At 36.9% G+C, this 19583-nt stretch overlaps 1 protein-coding gene across 2 annotated transcripts in view; it reads right to left on the reverse strand.

Annotated features, from left to right (window-relative positions):
• Positions 1 to 19583, reverse strand: part of LOC141829398 (PH, RCC1 and FYVE domains-containing protein 1-like) — a 52943-nt gene that overhangs the window by 29887 nt on the left and 3473 nt on the right. The window contains exons 3-7 of one of the 2 annotated variants that reach the window (XM_074716858.1): positions 18104 to 18193; positions 17883 to 17969; positions 17694 to 17810; positions 11681 to 13741; positions 11449 to 11595 (exon numbers count right to left, since the gene is read on the reverse strand). In XM_074716858.1, coding sequence (XP_074572959.1) covers positions 11449 to 11595; positions 11681 to 13741; positions 17694 to 17810; positions 17883 to 17969; positions 18104 to 18193 — 2502 coding nt within the window. Of the gene's footprint in view, positions 1 to 11448; positions 11596 to 11680; positions 13742 to 13913; positions 14385 to 17693; positions 17811 to 17882; positions 17970 to 18103; positions 18194 to 19583 lie in introns of those variants that run through there. The other variant, XM_074716859.1, reaches the window with a different exon arrangement.

The following is a 19583-nucleotide window of genomic DNA, read 5'->3' on the forward strand; positions in this document are numbered from 1 at the left end:
TGCATAGAATATCACGATGAGCGAGCAAGGGGAATACGGCTAGTTTCACAAGCAACGGTTACAATTTTAAGATAAAGAAAACGGGCAAAGCGCTTATAGTGACGAAGAAGAAACAAGTAGTTTTACAAGGAAGAAGATGAGCAAGCAACCTTTATTATATCTCCACTAGTCTTCTCTTTAATGATGACTTAAACCTCTTATAGGTTATTAAGGTGTTTTAGCCAACATACCTTGATAACTAAAGGGATTCAAAATTATGTAATGTGAAACCAAGATTATTAAGGTGTTATGACTAAAAGCTTAAAAACTTAAAATCATAATATATGAGTATCATTGTATCTCTATTAATTTTCTAATGTTATTTTTGATCTTTAAGCATGACTTTAAACCTTTATGGTCATTAAAGTAATTTGAAAAAACAATTTCAAAATTAAATTATAAAAACAGGATATGAGAACTCTTGCAACTAAAATGTTATCATCATCCATCGTATTATTCTACATGGAAGAAAAGAAACTTATTCCATAGATATAATGTTGTAGTCAAATATTTAGGAGTAGCATATATAAATTTAATGATCAGAGGAAAGATCATTTATTTTTAAAATTAATTATCAGAAAAAAAAACCACATATATATAGTAGTGGCAATTTCGTGATTATATTTTGCCAAGAGCAGTTGTTCTTCTGCTTCCTAGCGCGCGACTCCAGCTTAGCCCGCGAGACGACCGGCTACGGAAGGCGCCCCTTTCCCGCCAATCTTCCTCGGCTTACCGCGATTCGACGCGGCGGCCGTAGCGGAGAAGGAGCAGTGGTTTCTCCTCATTCCCTCCTCGTCCATAAATATCTGCTGCCGCCGGCACTCCTCGCTGCAGAATGCTCGATCCCCTCTGCTCGCGTCGAAAGCCACCCCGGAGAGAATCGCAGAGTGAGATCAAAAATTCCATTTGTAACTCCGAAAAGGCAAGAAGGTTTGGTCCGCTCACCTATACATGTAGATGTCCTTGCCTTGTTGCAGCTTTTTCCGGCAGAGAGAACAATTTTCCAGAAAAGGGCTTGTGCAGAAGGAAGAAGAAGAAGAAGTAGAGGGGTTCTTGATAAGTGAGGTTTGTCTTACGATATTTGCATATTTTGGCATGCTCTTTTTTGTCTCCAAGAGAACGCTTAACCCTGCCATCTTATCAGTCAATCACTTGTGCTACTATCTCTACTTCCTTGTGAGAAGATGGAGTAGTGAGGGCTTTTAAAGGGGGAAGGCAGTGTATGGTGCACTGCAAGAACAGGTTGAGGGATTGGGGCATGATAGGGATAGGGGATTGGGGATCTGGATTTTGGGATAGGGTGGTTAGCTTGTCTACATTGCCAGAGAAATTATTCAAAACACTTCCACGATCTGAGAATGTGGTCATCTTGTTTGACAGGAATCTGTTTTTCTATATGGAAAATTGATGTCTTGTGCACTGCAACAAAAAATGGTTAGCGGGTAATCACAAACTAGGGATTGTTGAGCACATTGTTTTCCGGTATCTCCTTGTCAGCGATTTACCTTTTATGCATTGCATTGCTTGCATCTCTATCAGAAACTTCCATTTCTACAAAACATCTTTCCATGCTTTATTTTTTAAATTACCTGTTCTGGTCTGAACATGGGGTGGGCCAAATCCCATGGAACGCGGGCTGATTGACTTTTGTGGTGAATCAGCAACAACGGAGAGTCGAGGATTCGACAGAAGGAGTCGGTTGAAAGAGTCAGCGGGAACAGGAACACTCAGCGGACGGAGTAGGTAGGAGCAGGCGACTCGACTGATGGAGTTGGTAGGAGCTGGGCGACTCAGCGGATGGAGTCGACAGGAGTAGGGACGACTTGACGGAAGGAGTCGGTAGTAGCAAGGATGACTCAGCGGACGGAGTCGATAGAAGTAGGATGACTTGGCAGAAGGAATCAGTTGAAGGAGTTGGTTGGAGGATTCAACAGAAGGAGTCGGGTGAACGAGTCAGCAGGAACAGGAACACTCAACGGACGGAGTAGGTAGGAGCAGGACGACTCGACTGATGGAGTCGGCAGGAGCTGGGCGACTCAACGGATGGAGTCGGCAGGAGTAGGGACGACTCGACGGAAGGAGTTGGTAGTAGCAAGGATGGCTCAGCGGACGGAGTCGATAGAAGCAGGATGACTTGGAAGAAGGAGTTGGTTTCTTGAAATTAACTTTCTTGAAATTAGCTTCAAGCGAAACATGATCGATTCCTGGAGAAAGTAACACGCATCATAGGACTCACTGAGAGTTACCCTGGTGAAGTCCTTCCGATGCCTAAGTCATGAGAGAGCTCAAATAATAGTATAAAAGCGGAGAAAAGAAATGCAGTAAAGTAAATGAGATAAAATATTTGGGATAGTAAATTATGATACAATTCTTCCTTATCGATAGCCCTAAGCCTCTTCTTTTCTTTTGATCTCTTTAGCCTATCCTCTGATCCCCTTAGAGCCTCCCTCCCCTTACCTTATATAGTGAGGGAATTCTAAGGGACATAACTCTCGGAGAAAGCTAAGATGTGCTCTTCATGAATAGAAATCCAAGGGATGCATCCCATTAAAGGGTGTTGTGATAACCATCATGCCCCTTTGCCTTTCGTTAACCGTCGAGTCCCTTAGCTTGCCATGCCTCTTCACTTGATGTGGAAGTCAGCAGTCGGGAACTCAGCAAGTCGGACTCTGCCACGCGGCTGCCATGTTGACTAAACCTTACCTTTCCACATGGCTCATGTTTGACTGAGTCAATGCTCGTTACGTGGACCCCCTTTCTTACCGCCACATCATTACCCATCGAACTTTTCATGATTTCATGTACTAAACTTGGATTTTGGCGTTTGTTTATTGCTCTATTCTAAAATCTAAACAACTCAAATGATCTTGAACGCCCCTGTTGATGATATTCTCAATAAACAAGTTCTTTTTAAAAAAAAAGACACTAAGACAGCCAGGAGAATGCTTGAGAATAGAACCTCCAAACACTGATGTTAGTGTTTATTTACTCTGTAATGATCTTGTAACATTATTAGGAGACTGTTAGGCCTAATGCACTTCTATATATTTTTAAATTAGTGATACCAATTTAGGATGTGGACATACATGTCCTCCTAGTTTTTTCTCTCCAATCTTGTGTATTGATGGTGTCCTTTTCACTTGCTCGGGCTCCTCTACCAAATGCCTTTTGAGTCGAGGTTACGGTTACGGTGGTCTCCTAGCTGGCCAAGATCTGATGGCCTGCGAAGCAAAGCACGTCAGGGTTGGTCGGCGTTATCGCCGCAGCCACTCCAACGCTCAAGTCAAAATAAAAAGGGGACAATAGAGATGTGGGACACATAGAGAGAGAGAGAGAGAGAGAGAGTTGCCTTTGCGCACGAGAAGAAAACCATATCTTTAACTTACCTTCCATGACTATTATATAGCTGATGAAAAAGAATCTTCACATGGCTATCCTTGGAGAGGCGGTTAAGGGACCGAGGAGCTTAGTCGTTGAGCTATGTCTCCAAGAATGTTTATGTAGGTAGCGTGTGTTCGCCAGCTCTCCTTTGAAGGGGAAGTTAGTGAACAATCATTGAGAGTTGTAGTCGAGTACTAGTTTGGCCGAGCACTTAGTTTCAAGATGCGTCTTCCAAACCCAAATGAGTTGTTATTGGACGAGCGCTAAGTACTAGGGGAACAGATCCCAAGTGACTTTCCCGAATCCAAGTGGGATGTCGTTGAATACAAGTTAAGTGCTTGGGGATGCCGCCGCTCTGGAGATGGATGTTTAGTGCTCAAGGATGTCGCGCCATCTTTAGTGCTCAGGAATGTTGACTCCATTTAGTGCTCGGGGATACTGGCCACATTTAATGCTCGAGGATGTCGCTCTGGAGATGGATGTTTATTGCTCGGGGATGTCAGTCCTGAACAATCTTCTCGAGTTCGATTGAGATGTTATTAAACGAAGGTCAAATGTTCAGGGAAAGATATTGGCGACCCGGGAGTATTCTGAAAATGAGTATCATCATTTATAATTAGAAAATATAGAATATGTTTATTGTAATATTACATGATTACAATCGGTCATATTCTTTTTTTGTCTTTGTACCACACTGAATGTCGGACAATTTTCTATTCAGTATAGAGTGACAAGGTTAAATCATTCCCAATAGCTATTATATGGATTCTGAACTCTAACCTTTGGCAGCAATTAGTGTAGCTTTCTTACTACTAGACCAAGCAATTAATAGTCACCTTCTTTACTCATCAAACGTCAATCAATTCTTTGGGTTATTATCTCATTAGTGTTTGATATGTTACTTTCAGAGCCTGTTTTACTTGGTGCAAAAGGGGTGGGAAAAGGGGTGTCAGTGAGGAGGAGGGATTACATTTGTTATTTATTTTCCATTGTTTACTTGGATCCACACATTTAAGAATGGAAAGTAATGAAAAAAAAGCAGTCCTAATTTTTGCTAGTTTTGATTCCACCCAAATGTGAGTGGAAATATGATTAAATTGTCCTCTTCAAAATTAAAAAAAAAAACTACACTAAAGATCAGTTTCACATAAATCTTCTTTCTTATTTTTGTGCGAAAAACACTTGTGTCTACATCCGATTGCATATTTCCATCATCTTCAATAACACTGCATCCATAGCCCCATCATCTATATTTTGCATCATCTGAGGGTATACATGCCACCCATAGTTGAGTTGGTTACGACGGAATAGAGTTGCTGAAGTGGACATGGTCAAATCTCGGCGAAGCCGAAACAATGCTCTCCTCCGTCGTGGCCAACTGCAGCTTCCTGATTTACCTCCTCACAGATGGTCGTGGGACCAATCGTGTGGGGCCGTTGGGTGGCGGATTCCACCTTTTATTGAAGAAAAGAGGGTATAAATGCCATATTTTTAATTTTTGAGTTTTCAGCCTTTTAGTCTTCCTCCCAAGGGAAGAACACTACAGAATACATTTCATCCTTCACAACATGATTGAAAAATTAGACCTCGTTCATTTTTATACTTGCCATCCTTTTTATATCTTTTATTCATCCTAATTTCCATCTTCACCAGAAATCAGGTCTTAGACTGGAAAATTAAGGAATCTCTATTGAGGAAACCAACGATCAGGGTTCAGCCTTGATATTGCCATTGAGTAAATAAAGAAATTATAAACTACCACTATCTAACTAGCTGTGCCTGTGCATACTTTGCAGAGATTGAGATTTGGACAAAAAGAAGAGCTGCAGCAGCAGTGAGATCAAACAGGAAGGAGCCTTGCACTAGGGGGACTTAATCAGGCTTTTTCATGCTGCTAATAACTTCGTTGTTCTCTCTGGACAAAGGTGCACTCCCTGAGCTTGCTTCAGTATTATCTATAGTTTAGAATTTTTTAACTTCAGAAAGAAAAAAAAAAAAAGAGTCTGAAGATGTTGCTACCCAGCTTGCATCCTGCATGCCTTGAAAATGATACAGATGATTAACCTAACCTCTCGAAAGAACTATAATTAAATCTCTGATTATGTAAGCAGAATAGCATGGCTGAGAGGTCCCAACCTATGGCCGCTACCCCACTTTGTTTTGGTAGCACTTGATGCCTTGTTTCCGTTAAGGAGGGAAAAGAGGTGCCCATGCCCAGATTCCTTTAATTATTGCACCCCAAACTATGGGCATAAGTTTAGAACAAATAGAAGAACCTTGTCGGCGTGGACCTGCTCAGAAAGCAAGTTCCGAGCACAAACCACGTTCATCTCCTCTCCTCTGCTAGCTGGATGGATTAGCAACAGGCAGGTCAGTGGAGGAACATAATCTAGCTTTAGAAGATATGCCGTCATTGTGGAAGGTTATATGTCGTATAGTTGGTGACTCTTCAAGAATTTGAATGGTCAGGAAAACTTTTTGACAGTACTGATTGCAATTGTTTCTTTGAGTTCCTTCATAAACAGTAATTTATCATAGATGCTGTGTGATCAGTCAGTTTAAAACTGTAGGCTTTGCGATATGCAAGATTCATGATTAGGAATGGAACCACTCGAGTTTCAACTTGCTTTGCCAGACTTAAAGCATGCACCTATTCTTCTTGTTCATACAAAGGAACTGGACCTCTTTCTCTCTTCCCTATTTATGAAGTAGGAGAATAATCTGGCTAAAGAGATGTTCCTTTATCTTCCAACCAACTTAAATTAGGTTCATGTCGTCCAAATTCTAGCATTTTCTCACTAATGACTTAATACTGGTTTTAATATAATCACATATTGCAATGATTAAATTGATCTCATTATGATACTGTTTAATTATCTAAAATTATTTAGATGATTCTGTTGTGCTATATGTGTATGCTTCAATATAATTACATATTGTAATGATTAAATTAATGATGATGATAATTGTTTAATTATTTAGATGATCTATTATTATACTATTAAATATGAAATAATGAACGTTTTAATTTCCTAAATAATTATTAACATTACATTTTAATATTAAATATGATGTTAAAATATGTCTAAAGTTGTACTTATATAATTTAATGGTATTAATATTTTATTTAAAAAATCATTATCTAATTTATCCTTCCAAATCCATTAGATTCACTAAATCGTTCCACTTTCGTTTGTCTGTCCAAGAAATCGGACAAGTTCTCTTTTATCCTACTTCCAATCTATGTTTTCTAAAACATATAAAATTTGCGTTTTCCTTTTAAAATTTAGAACAATTTAGTTCCATGTATTCTTTTAACTAAAAGAGTTACATAGCGGCAAACTACTCGAGTTTCAAATATGAACCTTTGGTTGTGTTCATTGGTCCCTTTGTTCTTTAGGCTCTCTAGGGTTGTTATATCGTTTTTTTCCCTATTTATACCTATTTTAATTTTTGTAGCAATTTTGGTCAACATTCATACATTGACCTATATCAGTCAAGTTGGTGCAATTAGATTAAAGAGATGGTAGAGGTGGTTTGAATATCGTGCGAAAATAAAAATAATACCCTTAATATGACTTCGGTGTGGTTGCATATAAATTAGTCGTGGAAAATAATAGCATAATTAAAATAAACCACAAAGTGAAACAGATGTTTAAGTGGTTCAACAACCTCTGAGGCTTACACCAGAGGTTAAAGAATGACAAAGTATTAGCGTGAAAGTTTTTATTGTTGTATATGTAATTTGGATAGTCTGTTCTGTGAAATGAGACTTTGACTTGATCTTTATTGAGTTGGCACTTATCTTCTGCAATTCTGTTCCATCGTAGCCAACTCAATTATGTTCTGGGGGCGAGTTGGCACTCATCAATCAATTGGTCGACATCATCAGTCAATTAATCAATAGAGTTTATCCATTTGTTCGTTTACAACATCATTTAATATGTCTTTTGTAGCATCAATCAACTCATTATCATCATTAATTGATTCCCTTGGATCACAATCAATTTTAGATGGTGACTGCTTCATTCACTTGCCTTAATTGATTACTCATAGACAACAATTGATCAATCAACAAAAAAATGATTCTATTAATTTTTGAGTTGACTATTTTTTGTTGATTGAAGGATCATTCAGTTGACTAGTATATCAACTACGACCTATCTAGTGATCAAGTTTTCTATCTAAGTTGAGATCCTTCGCTCAATTCTTGGTTCACCATACAATTCTCTTCTATCATGAGACCTTTCATTAAGTTTTTCGTTTATCGGATGCATTGAATCCTTGAATCTTGTTGTACCATCCTTCTCACTCTGCTGACATAGTCCATCGCCAACCATCTTTCATCAAACTTTTTTATTCCTTAGATGCATTGAGCTCTAAGCTCTCTTCATGTGTTATTTTTCATGCTTTGCTTATGTAGTCTGTTTCCTAGATATAATTGTACTCTAATGATCTTCGTCCTTAGTCCCATGCAACTCTTCTCCGATTTGCACAAACATAAGCCCTGGGTAACCACGGTCTTGGCTATGCCAAGTTGTTCAACCTATGTGTCCCTCAAGTTCCTACACGCTTAAACAAACATATCAAATTATAAAGTAAAATTTAATTTAAACTCTGTGTCCAAATATCAAAATCCACACTAAATCATTTGAGACATGATTTCATAATATATATTTCACAAACAAGCACAATTATGCGTTCTTGGATCCAATTGGCTCGAACTATATATTACTTCCTCTTTCAATTTAAGCTAGTTCAAGCTCATGTAGCAATTTTGGACAACACTATTATGTGAATCTATAGTCGTTTAATGTCTCAAGTCATTTAATGCATTCTTTTTCAATTTGAATCAAAATAGATATACAAGTGATAGTTTTGCTATTATATGAATTTATATTTAATTTCATAAATATTCACATACTTCTCTGAATTTCTGGCACCCACCTGAGTTGTCCTATGCAATTTTTGTTTTTTAAATTAAGATTAGCTTAGGTCTGTCTATATATATATATATAGTATCAGATCTCTAAGACTTGAACCATGAAAATAGAGGACTTCAATCCCTACTTCTAGTTTAGACTATTTAGACTTAGCCCTTTATTCAAGTAGAAAAATTACCACATCTGACTTTTACAAACACCATTGTTATATTAGATCTAAATCACTTAATCATTCTTTGCACTCTAATTCTGCACATCTAAACACACTCACTAATCTACAAATAGGTCTAGGAAAAATTTTAGAAAGCCACTACACTCAGAGCTATATAATCCTAAAATAACTTATACAGATAGTAGGGCAACAAAATCAAAATTTAAAAGAGCTTAAAAGAAACATAGATTTTCTCAAAGATGCCCAGACTCTCTAAATAGAAGATTTAATCAACTAAATTTACTTATTATTCCAAAGAAAAAAAAAGATTTTCTCATAGTAGTCAAACTCATCGAAGAAAACAAACCTAAAAATTTTGAACTACAATATAAAGATTTACTCTTACAAGTGAAAGACTTATTAGACAAATCTAAAACATAATTAGAAGAAAACTTTAAGACATTACAAATCATCTTAGAAGAGTTGAAATATAAATGAACAAATTTCAATATGAAAATATATACTATGAAGAAGCTTTGAATTTTATACAATAATATTTTAAAACTAAAAAAGATGGTTATTATAAGGTAGACTTACTAGGAAAAGGAGATCAAATATTGATGCAACAAAATAATACTATCATAGCACTATTAATATTGTTACATCACCGTATAATTTTACTAGAAAATAAGTTATTACAAATAGAAACACAAGTTCAAAAGAATAATCAAACAACTGAGTGAAAAAATAGTATAGAACTTTTAACAAAAGATTTAAGTAAATTATCCACAGGAAATATTATTCTTAAAAGATAACCTAAGACTTATTCTTTTCTTACTTATACACCAATTGAAACAAAATGAGTCTTACAAGATCTACACAAACATAAATCTTTATGAGTCCCTCCAGAACTATAAGGGATCTCTTAGAATGTGTTACATCTGAGGTATCTAAGGTTATCAATGAGTTTCGATAGAAATCCATTGATGGAGATATAGGATTTGAAATTATGATATATGGACATGGAATGAAAGAGAAGAGTGTGAAAAAGGTAGATATAGGTGCATACCTTATTTTGAGTCTCTTTCAAGAAGTTATGGCTCTGCCACATTTGGCAAACAGGCTGAATTATTTAAAACATGCTTGGACAGCTAGTGAGAGCCTTCAAGTTGATAACTTAGGGATTGGTAGGACTTAAGGGCACTACAAAAACTCACCTGACTTGGAATGTGTCTTATCTGAATTGTCTAAGGCCCTCAATGAGTATTGGTAGAAACTCATTTATGAACCTAGATAATTTAGAATTTTGAAATATGGACATGGAATGAAATAAAGGAGTGTGGAGAAGGTAGATAATATGTTATGAGTCCTCTACAAGAAGTTATGGGTCTACCACACTTGGCACACAGGTTGGATTATTTAAAACATGATTTGCACTACTAGTGAGATCCTTTAAACTGATAACTTAAGGGCCGATAGGACTAATGGGCACTGCAGAAACCTACCTAACTTGGAATTGGTCTCATCTGAGTTGTCTAAGACCATTAATGAGTTTTGGTAGAAACCCATTAATGAACCTAGATAATTTGGAATTATGAAATATCGACATAAAATGGAAGAGAGGAGTGCAGAGAAGGTAGATATGATGTATATACCTGATTCTGAGCTCTCTACACGAAGTTATGGGTCTGCCACACTTGGCACGTAAGTTGAATTATTTAAAACATACTTTGCATGACTAGTGACATCCTTCAAGCTAATAGCTTAGAAGCTGGTAGGACTCAGGGGCACTGCAAAAATCTACTTGACTTGGAATGGGTCCATTTGAGTTGTCTAAGGTCATCAATGAATTTTGACAAAAACTCATTTATGAACCTAGAGGATTTGAAATTTTGAAATACGAACATGGATTGGAAGAGCGAACTATGGAGAAGGCATATATGGTGTGCATACTTGATTTTGAGCCCCCTACAAGAAGTTATGAGTCTATGTTAATTGACACAAAATTTAAATTTTTTAAAACATTGGTGTTGGTTTTGAGAGACCAACACTAATGTATAGAAGAAATTAGAAAACATTGGTGTAGATTTTAAAGAGCAGCACCGATGTATAGGAGAAATTTGAAAACATTGGTGTTGACTTTAAAGAGCATCACTTAAAGTATAGGAGAAATTGCAAAATGTGGTGCTATTTTTGAGAATTCAGAACTTGTTTGGTGGTAATGATATATATATATATAGCAAGATCCAATTTAGCCAAGCTCAATCTGATGTTAGGAAGCAGCTAAAATAATACACCAGAAAGGTAACTTTATGTAGCAATTGTCACAATCAAGGTTCAAAGCCTCGAGCCTAGAACATATTGTTTCGGTATCATGTCAATGTTTTGATATATAGTGTCAGTGGTAAATTGGAGGTGGAAGGAGGAAAGAGATGAATAAGAAAAAGATAAGAGAATTATATATATATATATATATATATATATATATATATAGTTAAGTTCAATGTTTGCTTTTCATCTAGAATGCTACGATTTTAACATTATCTTATATGGAGATAAACTACAAAAATAAAAATAAAAAATAACAACATTATTTCAATTTTAGAGTATCAAGTATTGACATGAAATAATACTCATTAAGATGATTGATACAACGACACAAGACACGTTGTCTCAATGCCGAGTAGTATCGAGTTTTGTAATTTATTGGAATCATACGTTTCAATTGTTTCTCCTGATACGGTATAAGATTTCAAACCAAGGTCACAACCTTTTCTTAGCATAGAAACATGAGTTTAAGTGACTATCGGTATAAGTTTAATGTGGACACTGCAAAGAATAATCTAGCCTAGTCTCAACTCAAGGTTCAAAAGCATGTATTCTGAAGCTTACTCCAGTCCGTATTTAAGAATAGTGAATCTCACAGAAAACTACCTGTGCAGATAATAATTTTATAACTTCTTTGGCAGCTTTGGATTTTACAGATTCCTCTGTTGCAAGCTTTGTGGCTTCTTCAGCTTTCTTTTCAGATTTCTCCAATTGAAATTCAAGACGCTCACAACGTTGCCTCAAATTATCAACCTAGTGAATCAGAATAGCATTTTAAGATATAGCTGTGACTGCCAACTAATGATACTTAACTAAGTTAACAAAGGGGACAGATTACCTCAGAGTGTAACCTAAGAAGTTCTTGATTCAGAAAATCATTTGTTTTCTTCAGATTGTCCGAGAAGCTTTTAGAGAATGAAAGGCCAGCCATCGTAGGAGTAGGAGTTGTAGAACGCAGAGGACTGGGCTTTCTTGAAAAAGGTGAAACAGCTCTAGAATGATTTCTAGACTTAGCTGTTGGTCTGGGAACAGTTTGATGCGCATCTGCACCACCAGTGAAAGAAGTGCTTTTCAGCTGTAAAACTTGAGGGATTTGAAAATATTGAATCACAGAGGAAGGGTTCCCATCAAAGGACACTTTAGCATCAGAACTGATGGCCAAATCTAAATTACTGGATGAAAGAGCATTGGATAAGCTTGTATCCATTCTGTCAAACCTGTCTTTGCTTTCACCAGAAATACGGGGCTTAGAAATTTTCTTGTTTACAAACCCACTGGTATCTACAGTATTAGTCAATTTTACATAGCATGAATCACATACACGGTATAGTTTTCCAGGATTTGGAGATAGAGCTGCTCTTAGAGCCTTCCTTGAGCTGCACTGGTGACAATGAACAAGCCCACAGTTGTAACAGTTGTGCCTCTTTCTGGTGAACCCGAATGCCTGTCTACATGATGAGCATTGGGATTGCTCGGCACTTGATACCCACTTGTGCTGGCATATTGCAGCACTGAAGGTCGACCCACAGGAGATATGTTTCACATGTCTGTCTTTGAGAGCTTCAACTAATGTAGGAGTTTTACGATCCTCAAGGTCTCCATGGCCTAACCGTCCATTAGCACCTCTTCCCCATGTGTAAACTTCACCTCTGACAGTCAAGACTGCAACATGAAATGAACCACAAGAAACCTCTGCGACAGCTTCACCAACTAGCTTGTCTTCTACTAAACATGGAAGCTTGCCATCTGACTGGGAATTACCCAGTTGGCCATAAACTGTACTTCCCATGGTTAAAACATGTCCAGAAGTGGTCAAGCCAATTGTAAGGCTATGACCACAAGCTAATTTGTGAAAATTGTAATCAATAAGTGAGGCCACACAGGTTGGCTTAAGCCTTGGTTCCTTGTCACCATGGCCAAGACGGTTCTTGTCTCCATCACCCCAAGTGAATAATTTTCCAGATGAGGTACTGGACTGTGTTACAATAACTTCTACAACTGCTGCAGTATGCCACACTCCGCATGAAACAGCTATTGTCTTCAAGCCCATCAATGATTCCACCTCCCTAGGATATAAAACTGTTTCTCGATTTCCATGGCCCAAAACACCAAAAGTGCCATCACCAAATGTGAATAATTGCCCTGTTGTAGTAATCAAGGCTGTATGCCAAACCCCACAAGAAACATAAGAAACTTGAATCCCTTCCAATAACCCTGACACTCTTTTTGGGATCCAGTGGCTCAAATTTGTACCATTACCAAGAAGCCCAATATTATGTGTGCCATCACCCCATGTATAAAGTTCACCAGACACAGTAACAGCACATGTATGGAACTCCCCACAAGCAACAAAATCAACATTAGACATTGTTAAAGATTCCACAATGAGAGGATGACCAGTATCAGAAGAAACTCCACGACCAAGTTGCCCACCAGATTCTTCACCCCATGTGAATACTTCTCCCTGTCTTGTAACAAGAGCAGCATGCCTCGCTCCACAGGCCACATAATGAACGTCAAATACTAAATTGGACTCCAGTGGTTTGGGGAGCAGAATATCTGTCCTTGAACTGGAAGGATTACTATTTCTATCAGTACTTACCCTAGCAGAGGTATCATAAATGACTTTGCCCCAAACATAGACATCTCCAGAGGCATCAAATTCATCCTGTGCAGACCCATGACTGGATGTACTAGGAACACTGGAAATGCTAATTCTATTTCCATCTGAAGAAGCTCCTTTTACATGCATATTTGTCACATCTGATCTTTCAGAGTTTATTGAATAATCAAAAGAATGGTGATGCAAACTATCTGTAGTTAGTCTGGATTCAGAAGTATCAAGTATGGAACTGATAGAATGATTGCTATTACTGTTCAATGCAACTTTACTGTTTTCCTGAAAAAAATATGAGAACCATGTTGATTACTAAATCTGACAAGTACACTATGATTTCTGGTAAACCTAACCCAAACTTTCAAAAACCACAAATTTAAGCACATCTTATGTATTTCATGAAAATTCTGATCATCCATAAATCTCTTCTTAATCATAGCCTTAGAATGCTAACCTGACTATACAATACCACCTTATGCTGAATTAGCTGCAATGAGAATGTTGACAACTTATCAAAATGTTGCCCTTCCTAACACCAGAAGCTTTTGGATAAGTAATTATCCAGGCAAACCTTAGATCATATTCAAGCAGATCTTATGTTTGAATATAATGGAATTCGTGAGAAAGTATATCACAAATCAAGTCAGAAACCTAGCCACATATCCGCTTTGGGAAGCCCAATTGGCTAGTTCACATGTGAAAAGAAATATGAATTATATGAATGTATATGCCAAGAAATTCACCTTTTAATTCTATCCTAACCAAATAATACACTGATTCTTCCAGTGGTAAAATCAACAAAACTGTCCGAGTTAAATCAATCTAAGTGATATGACTATCCAATTCACAGAGTACTGGATATTAGAATAAAAAAAATCTAGATTCAGCATAAATGGCATAAATTTTTTAGATAATTAACCATGTAAACATATTAACATGGCATCAGTACAGAAGATCCATATTTGAATCCTGTGATTGCTGATAATTAAAAAGAATACTCATGGAAGAGTACTTTAGGAAGTGTATTATTAGAAATTTTTTGATGTTGTACAAACCTGAAGGCTTATTGGTCAGAGTAAATAAACAAATAAATTCTTTTGAAAACAAGTCTTGAGATAGGAATAGTAAAAGAAAACTGCTTTTCATAAGTCACCTCCAAATTAAATGAAGTTGGGTAATATTGCTTTGTCTTACTGAATTCTCCATGATGGAAATAATTGGATGATTTCTTTAAAAGCGTATGAAATATAATTACAACCAAATTGAAACAAATAAAAAAAGAAGATGTCTATGATGACATAAATGACTGGATCTAGAAAGGGAAAAAAAAACTTTTTAAAGATCTTAATCTGGATCTGGATTTTTTTCCATCAATGGTCCAACAATCATATATATGAGAGCTATTGGCAAGTAAAAAAGGTTCTCTAGACTCATGCCATATACAAGTCACCTTCCCAGTTTCCAAATCCTAAATAGAAGTAGAATCTCTAATAAATTGCAAAGCAATTCAATGACTTAGTTTGCTCACATAAAATAAATTCAGAAAAATCACAAATATATAGTACAGAGGAAATTATCCAAACAGAGTAAAACCTGACAAATGCCCTTTACCGATGAGATATTGGTAGGATAAAATGCTGTGAGGATTGAGGAAGAGAAGATATTTCTAGACATACTCAAAAGCCCTTGAACCTAGTTTGACTCAAACATATGCTTTTAACAAGAAATGAAGTACCTCAATGAATTTTAGGATAGCACAAACTAGGATGCTGCAGTCAAAGAGGCCTGCAACTGAAATAAGCATAAGTATTCTAATATTATTAGATCTACTAGTGAAAGGTTGACTGCTACGAAGACCATTCTAAAATTTTGCCTTGACTGAAATATTCTTTTGATTTGCCTCTTTGTTTGATTGAAGAGTTCATTATTACTGAGAATTCCCACATAGAGACACCCAAGATGGTGAAAGAGATATAGCAAAGGAAAGACGGAAAAAGGGGATAAGTTTTCAGGTATAGAGAAGATGATACCTTGCACAAGAGGCATCAAGCACTAAGAAACCAAACAAAGATGTAGAAGACACTGGCATAGGTACGCAGATAAGTTTTCAGGTGTAACAAGAATGCAATCCCCGGAGTTCAATAAGTTTTCTTCCCACTTCCATAGAAGATATACTTGGAGAATGAAGAAGAAATGGAAATCAGGGGTCAGGGATGGTTTTAAATCTCATTTTGTTTCAGTTGGCAAGGGCAAAACCAAACCCAGATACGCACAAGTAAAAAGCACCCATATTGATCACATCACCTGATTATAATTGTGTATTGCTAGTATTAGCAGATGGATCTTTGCTTTAGCCTGTATGGAGCTATATAAACTCCGACAACATACAGGAAGGTTTAGTGAGCTACCCAGAATTCTTCCTCTTTTCATTCTTCCTCTCCCTATTCTTTTATTCATCTTCCCATTATCCTCTAATTTACTAAATCAGTCTGTGCTCCACATCAGATCTCCCTTTGCTCCTCATTAGTCATATGCAAAATCAAATCATTGTAACTCTCACCACTCATCAGTCAAAGTCATGTGAGAACTCTCTCTCATTGACTAGATCTCATATGCATGTGCAGTAAGAAGGCAAAGGAAGGACTCATCTTTAGTATCCTTCCTCATCCCATTTTACCAGGATCAAAATTATTCCACTGCAAAATTGAGCCAAGTTTAATTAAAAATGATTGAACCTAAATAGAAAACTAGATTGGGACCCTATCAATCTGAAACCAACCCTATTTCACCTAGGGAGTTCACCTTATACCTTATTGAACTTAATTCCTGTTAATACACACAATTGAAAATAATTTAGCTTTACTTAATTAACCATCCTTTTTGAGTTAATTAAAGATTTAGATATAACAAAACTAAGGTCATAACTGCAAATAAATAACATAAATTGGGTAATAAAATCACTGTTCAAGTTGATTTCATATAATATCAGCATAATTGACTATGGAATAGATAAAAAATTATTTTGTAATAAATAAGCGATGTGGGATGAGATTAAAGAGATGAAGTTAGTCCAAAACTAGATCAGCATGGTCCCACCTATATTGTGCTTCAATACAAATTGGCACTGATACATTATTGGTCTGTCCAGACATTGAAATTTGTAACAAAATCAAAATTTTAAACCTTGAAATCAAGAAGATTGAGTAGAATGCAAGCAAATGGAAAATTAGATAGCTTCTGGTGCTGTAGGACGCAACTGCAAATGGTCTTCTAATGTCGAAGACCTGGAGCTTACACTCACAGACCAAGTTGATGAAAAAATTTGAGAAGTCCTCATAAAAGTGGCTACAAGAGACTTCCGAAGAGGTGTCAAATAGAGGAGCACCTATAAAAGGAGATTGCAAAGTGAAAAGATCTGAGAGACCCTTGATGTCATGGACTATAGAAGGAGACTATTGTAGATGTGTCCTCTTGAAGAAGCACCTACAGGAGACTGAGAGTGGCATCTATACAAGAATCCAGAGAAGGAAACTGCAAGAGGACCAACAAAAGGAGGCCCTGATGACAGAGAAAGAGATGCATATGTGCCTAGTGACAGAAAGAAAACTTGGTAACAGAAACACAAAGCGGGAAAGAAGTGGCACAGTAAGGCACTTAAGGCTCTGGTGCCATGACAATGGGGAAATTCAAATTCTCAGTAGTCTCTTTCTACCTCTATAACATCTTTACAAATAGACTACTGTACGTTATATATTTGCAAATAGGTCCTCAGCAAAATTACTATGAAAATGCTATTCTCTAATATTGATAGCACATGGATAAAGTGATCGTTGAGAGAAGAACCCAAAAATCTACTTGAAAAAGGGGGTGAAGAGAGATGACTTTATTTCAGCTGAAACTGGTGGTGCTCATTTTCCATAAGCCCCATAATTCGACACCACCTGTAAACGCTTACCATATCCCAACTTACAATAATTAATCATTAGAACTTCATAACACTGACTTGCACCTAATCAAACAAGTCAACATTAAACGATGCCACAGTTAGTAAACTACATGAGATAAAATATTAAACTTTACATTGTGCTGAACTTGGATTGGAATGCGCTAGACCTGGCCTACTATATGAACATAGAAAATTTGCACAATTACTCAAGAAACTTTTGTTACCACAAAAGACCACATTAAAGAATAGAATAATTGGCAATAATGTATAACAATATAAAAGATTTACATTATAATAGAGTCCATTACTCCATCCATCTATTTTTGGGCGTCCATATTGTCCTGAGGAAATTAATGCCTTGAGGCCTGAAAACCAAACCTCTGCTTCAACTTTATCTTTACATATCTGTAAACAAGAACCAGTACACATCATAAGGAATTCAAAAAAAAAGTCACAACAACCATACTCTGAGCTTACCAGGTCGAGAGATCTTTTGCCATCATTGTAAATGAGTGAAAAAGACAAGTAGTCTTTGTCTGGGCGTAGATATCGCTGAAAAACAGACTATGGTAGACATATTGTCAATAAATAGTTAGTTACCAAATAGTTAGAACCAAAACAAAATAGAGAATTTCATCAATGTACAAGAAAAGTAAATCTCTTCAGGTTCAAAAATGAAAATCATAGATAGATCATACAGTTCTTTGTCCTGGAATAATCCTTGAAACAGAAGCCAGCTTCAATGTTCTTTCTCCATTACTAGAAAACCAAATCAATGTTGATTCATCCTACAAAATCAACCAAGAAACAAGTGTCATAAGCATGATTGGTAGGTCAAACTTTTTTGTCAAACCCATAAAATGCGACTACAATTATCCTAATATTCTGTTCAGTTTCAATTATTGATTAATGACACCAAGTTGGCTAATAGCCTTCTTTGAGTAGATTGTAGCTTAGATCGCTTGTGGGATTTGGGTACCAATTCTCCACCATCCTCTCCTGTGATTTGATTGCGGTAAGTTTATCACCAATAAGCATTGTGTTAGAGAGTTATCTGTGAATACATAAGAATGGGTTACTTGTAATATTCCTTATTCTTCAATAATACATATATAAATATAAAGGGACTACCTAAAATATAAACAAGGAATAATTCTTTCCCCTAACTTCAATATGAGCCAGTTCTAAACATCTCCTCATCAATCATCACCGTCCACATATCTATCCACACTCACCAACATCTATTTCATCCCAACATCTCGCATCCTACCTTGCGCCCTTTTACGACACCTTGCCATGAATCCACCATCCATGAGCCCGTTGTTGTCAGGAGAACCTCTCATGCAAGTCCTTGCCTCTCATTGTCTTGACCTTCTGCCTTTGACAAAGCCACAATGCAAAACCACCACATTACCATCCTCCTCTCTATTTGTCCCAGTCCAACACTCACCTTGCCACTTTTTCATTCGCTAGCAACAATGACAATGCCATCTCCAAGAGTGAATAATTGGAACCTGCATCATTCGTCTGCAGCACTATGACCGAGGCTAAGTAAAATCCACGTCATGGACATTTGTTCGTCTATGTTGGCCCTGCCCAAAGCTTCCTCTCTTCTTTGTTCTACCGACCACATGAACGCCACACCCCACGTTGGCTTTATCATTGCCATGTTGCACTCATACACTAGATTTGATCCATGACACAATATATTTGAGTGTTATCCACATGGGTCGTATATGAATTAGTCTTGATGATTGTCGCCACCATTGAAATTCAATTTCTATCGTATTTATGATCTCGTCCAATTGTCGTATCCAAGAAGATGAAAAAAAATAGGAGTAGACTATTTGGACATGTCACCGATCTTCGATTGTAGCTCAATAAAGTATTCTTGGCTGTCTGACTCAGTTTAGTTCCATTATTACTGTTCTAACAAAGGAGCATTCATGGCTCCTCCAACTCTAAGTCATTGCTAGTGCTTCATCTTAGCTAATCATCTCATCTGCACATTAATGATACCTTTGTTGCGTGTTTATTTGACATGTCAGGTTCATACCCTTAGATCTAAGACTCAAAAGCTTTTGAATACATTTTTAAGAACATATCCTACTTCTTTGCTCTCACACCATCCACATGTCTACTAATGACATGATAGGCTGATAGCCAATAGATCTTCTT

Source organism: Curcuma longa, chromosome 5 (genome assembly GCF_044706935.1).
Source record: "Curcuma longa cultivar G26 ecotype Majalengka, Jawa Barat chromosome 5, ITB_CL_G26_1.1, whole genome shotgun sequence".
Taxonomy (NCBI): domain Eukaryota; kingdom Viridiplantae; phylum Streptophyta; class Magnoliopsida; order Zingiberales; family Zingiberaceae; genus Curcuma; species Curcuma longa.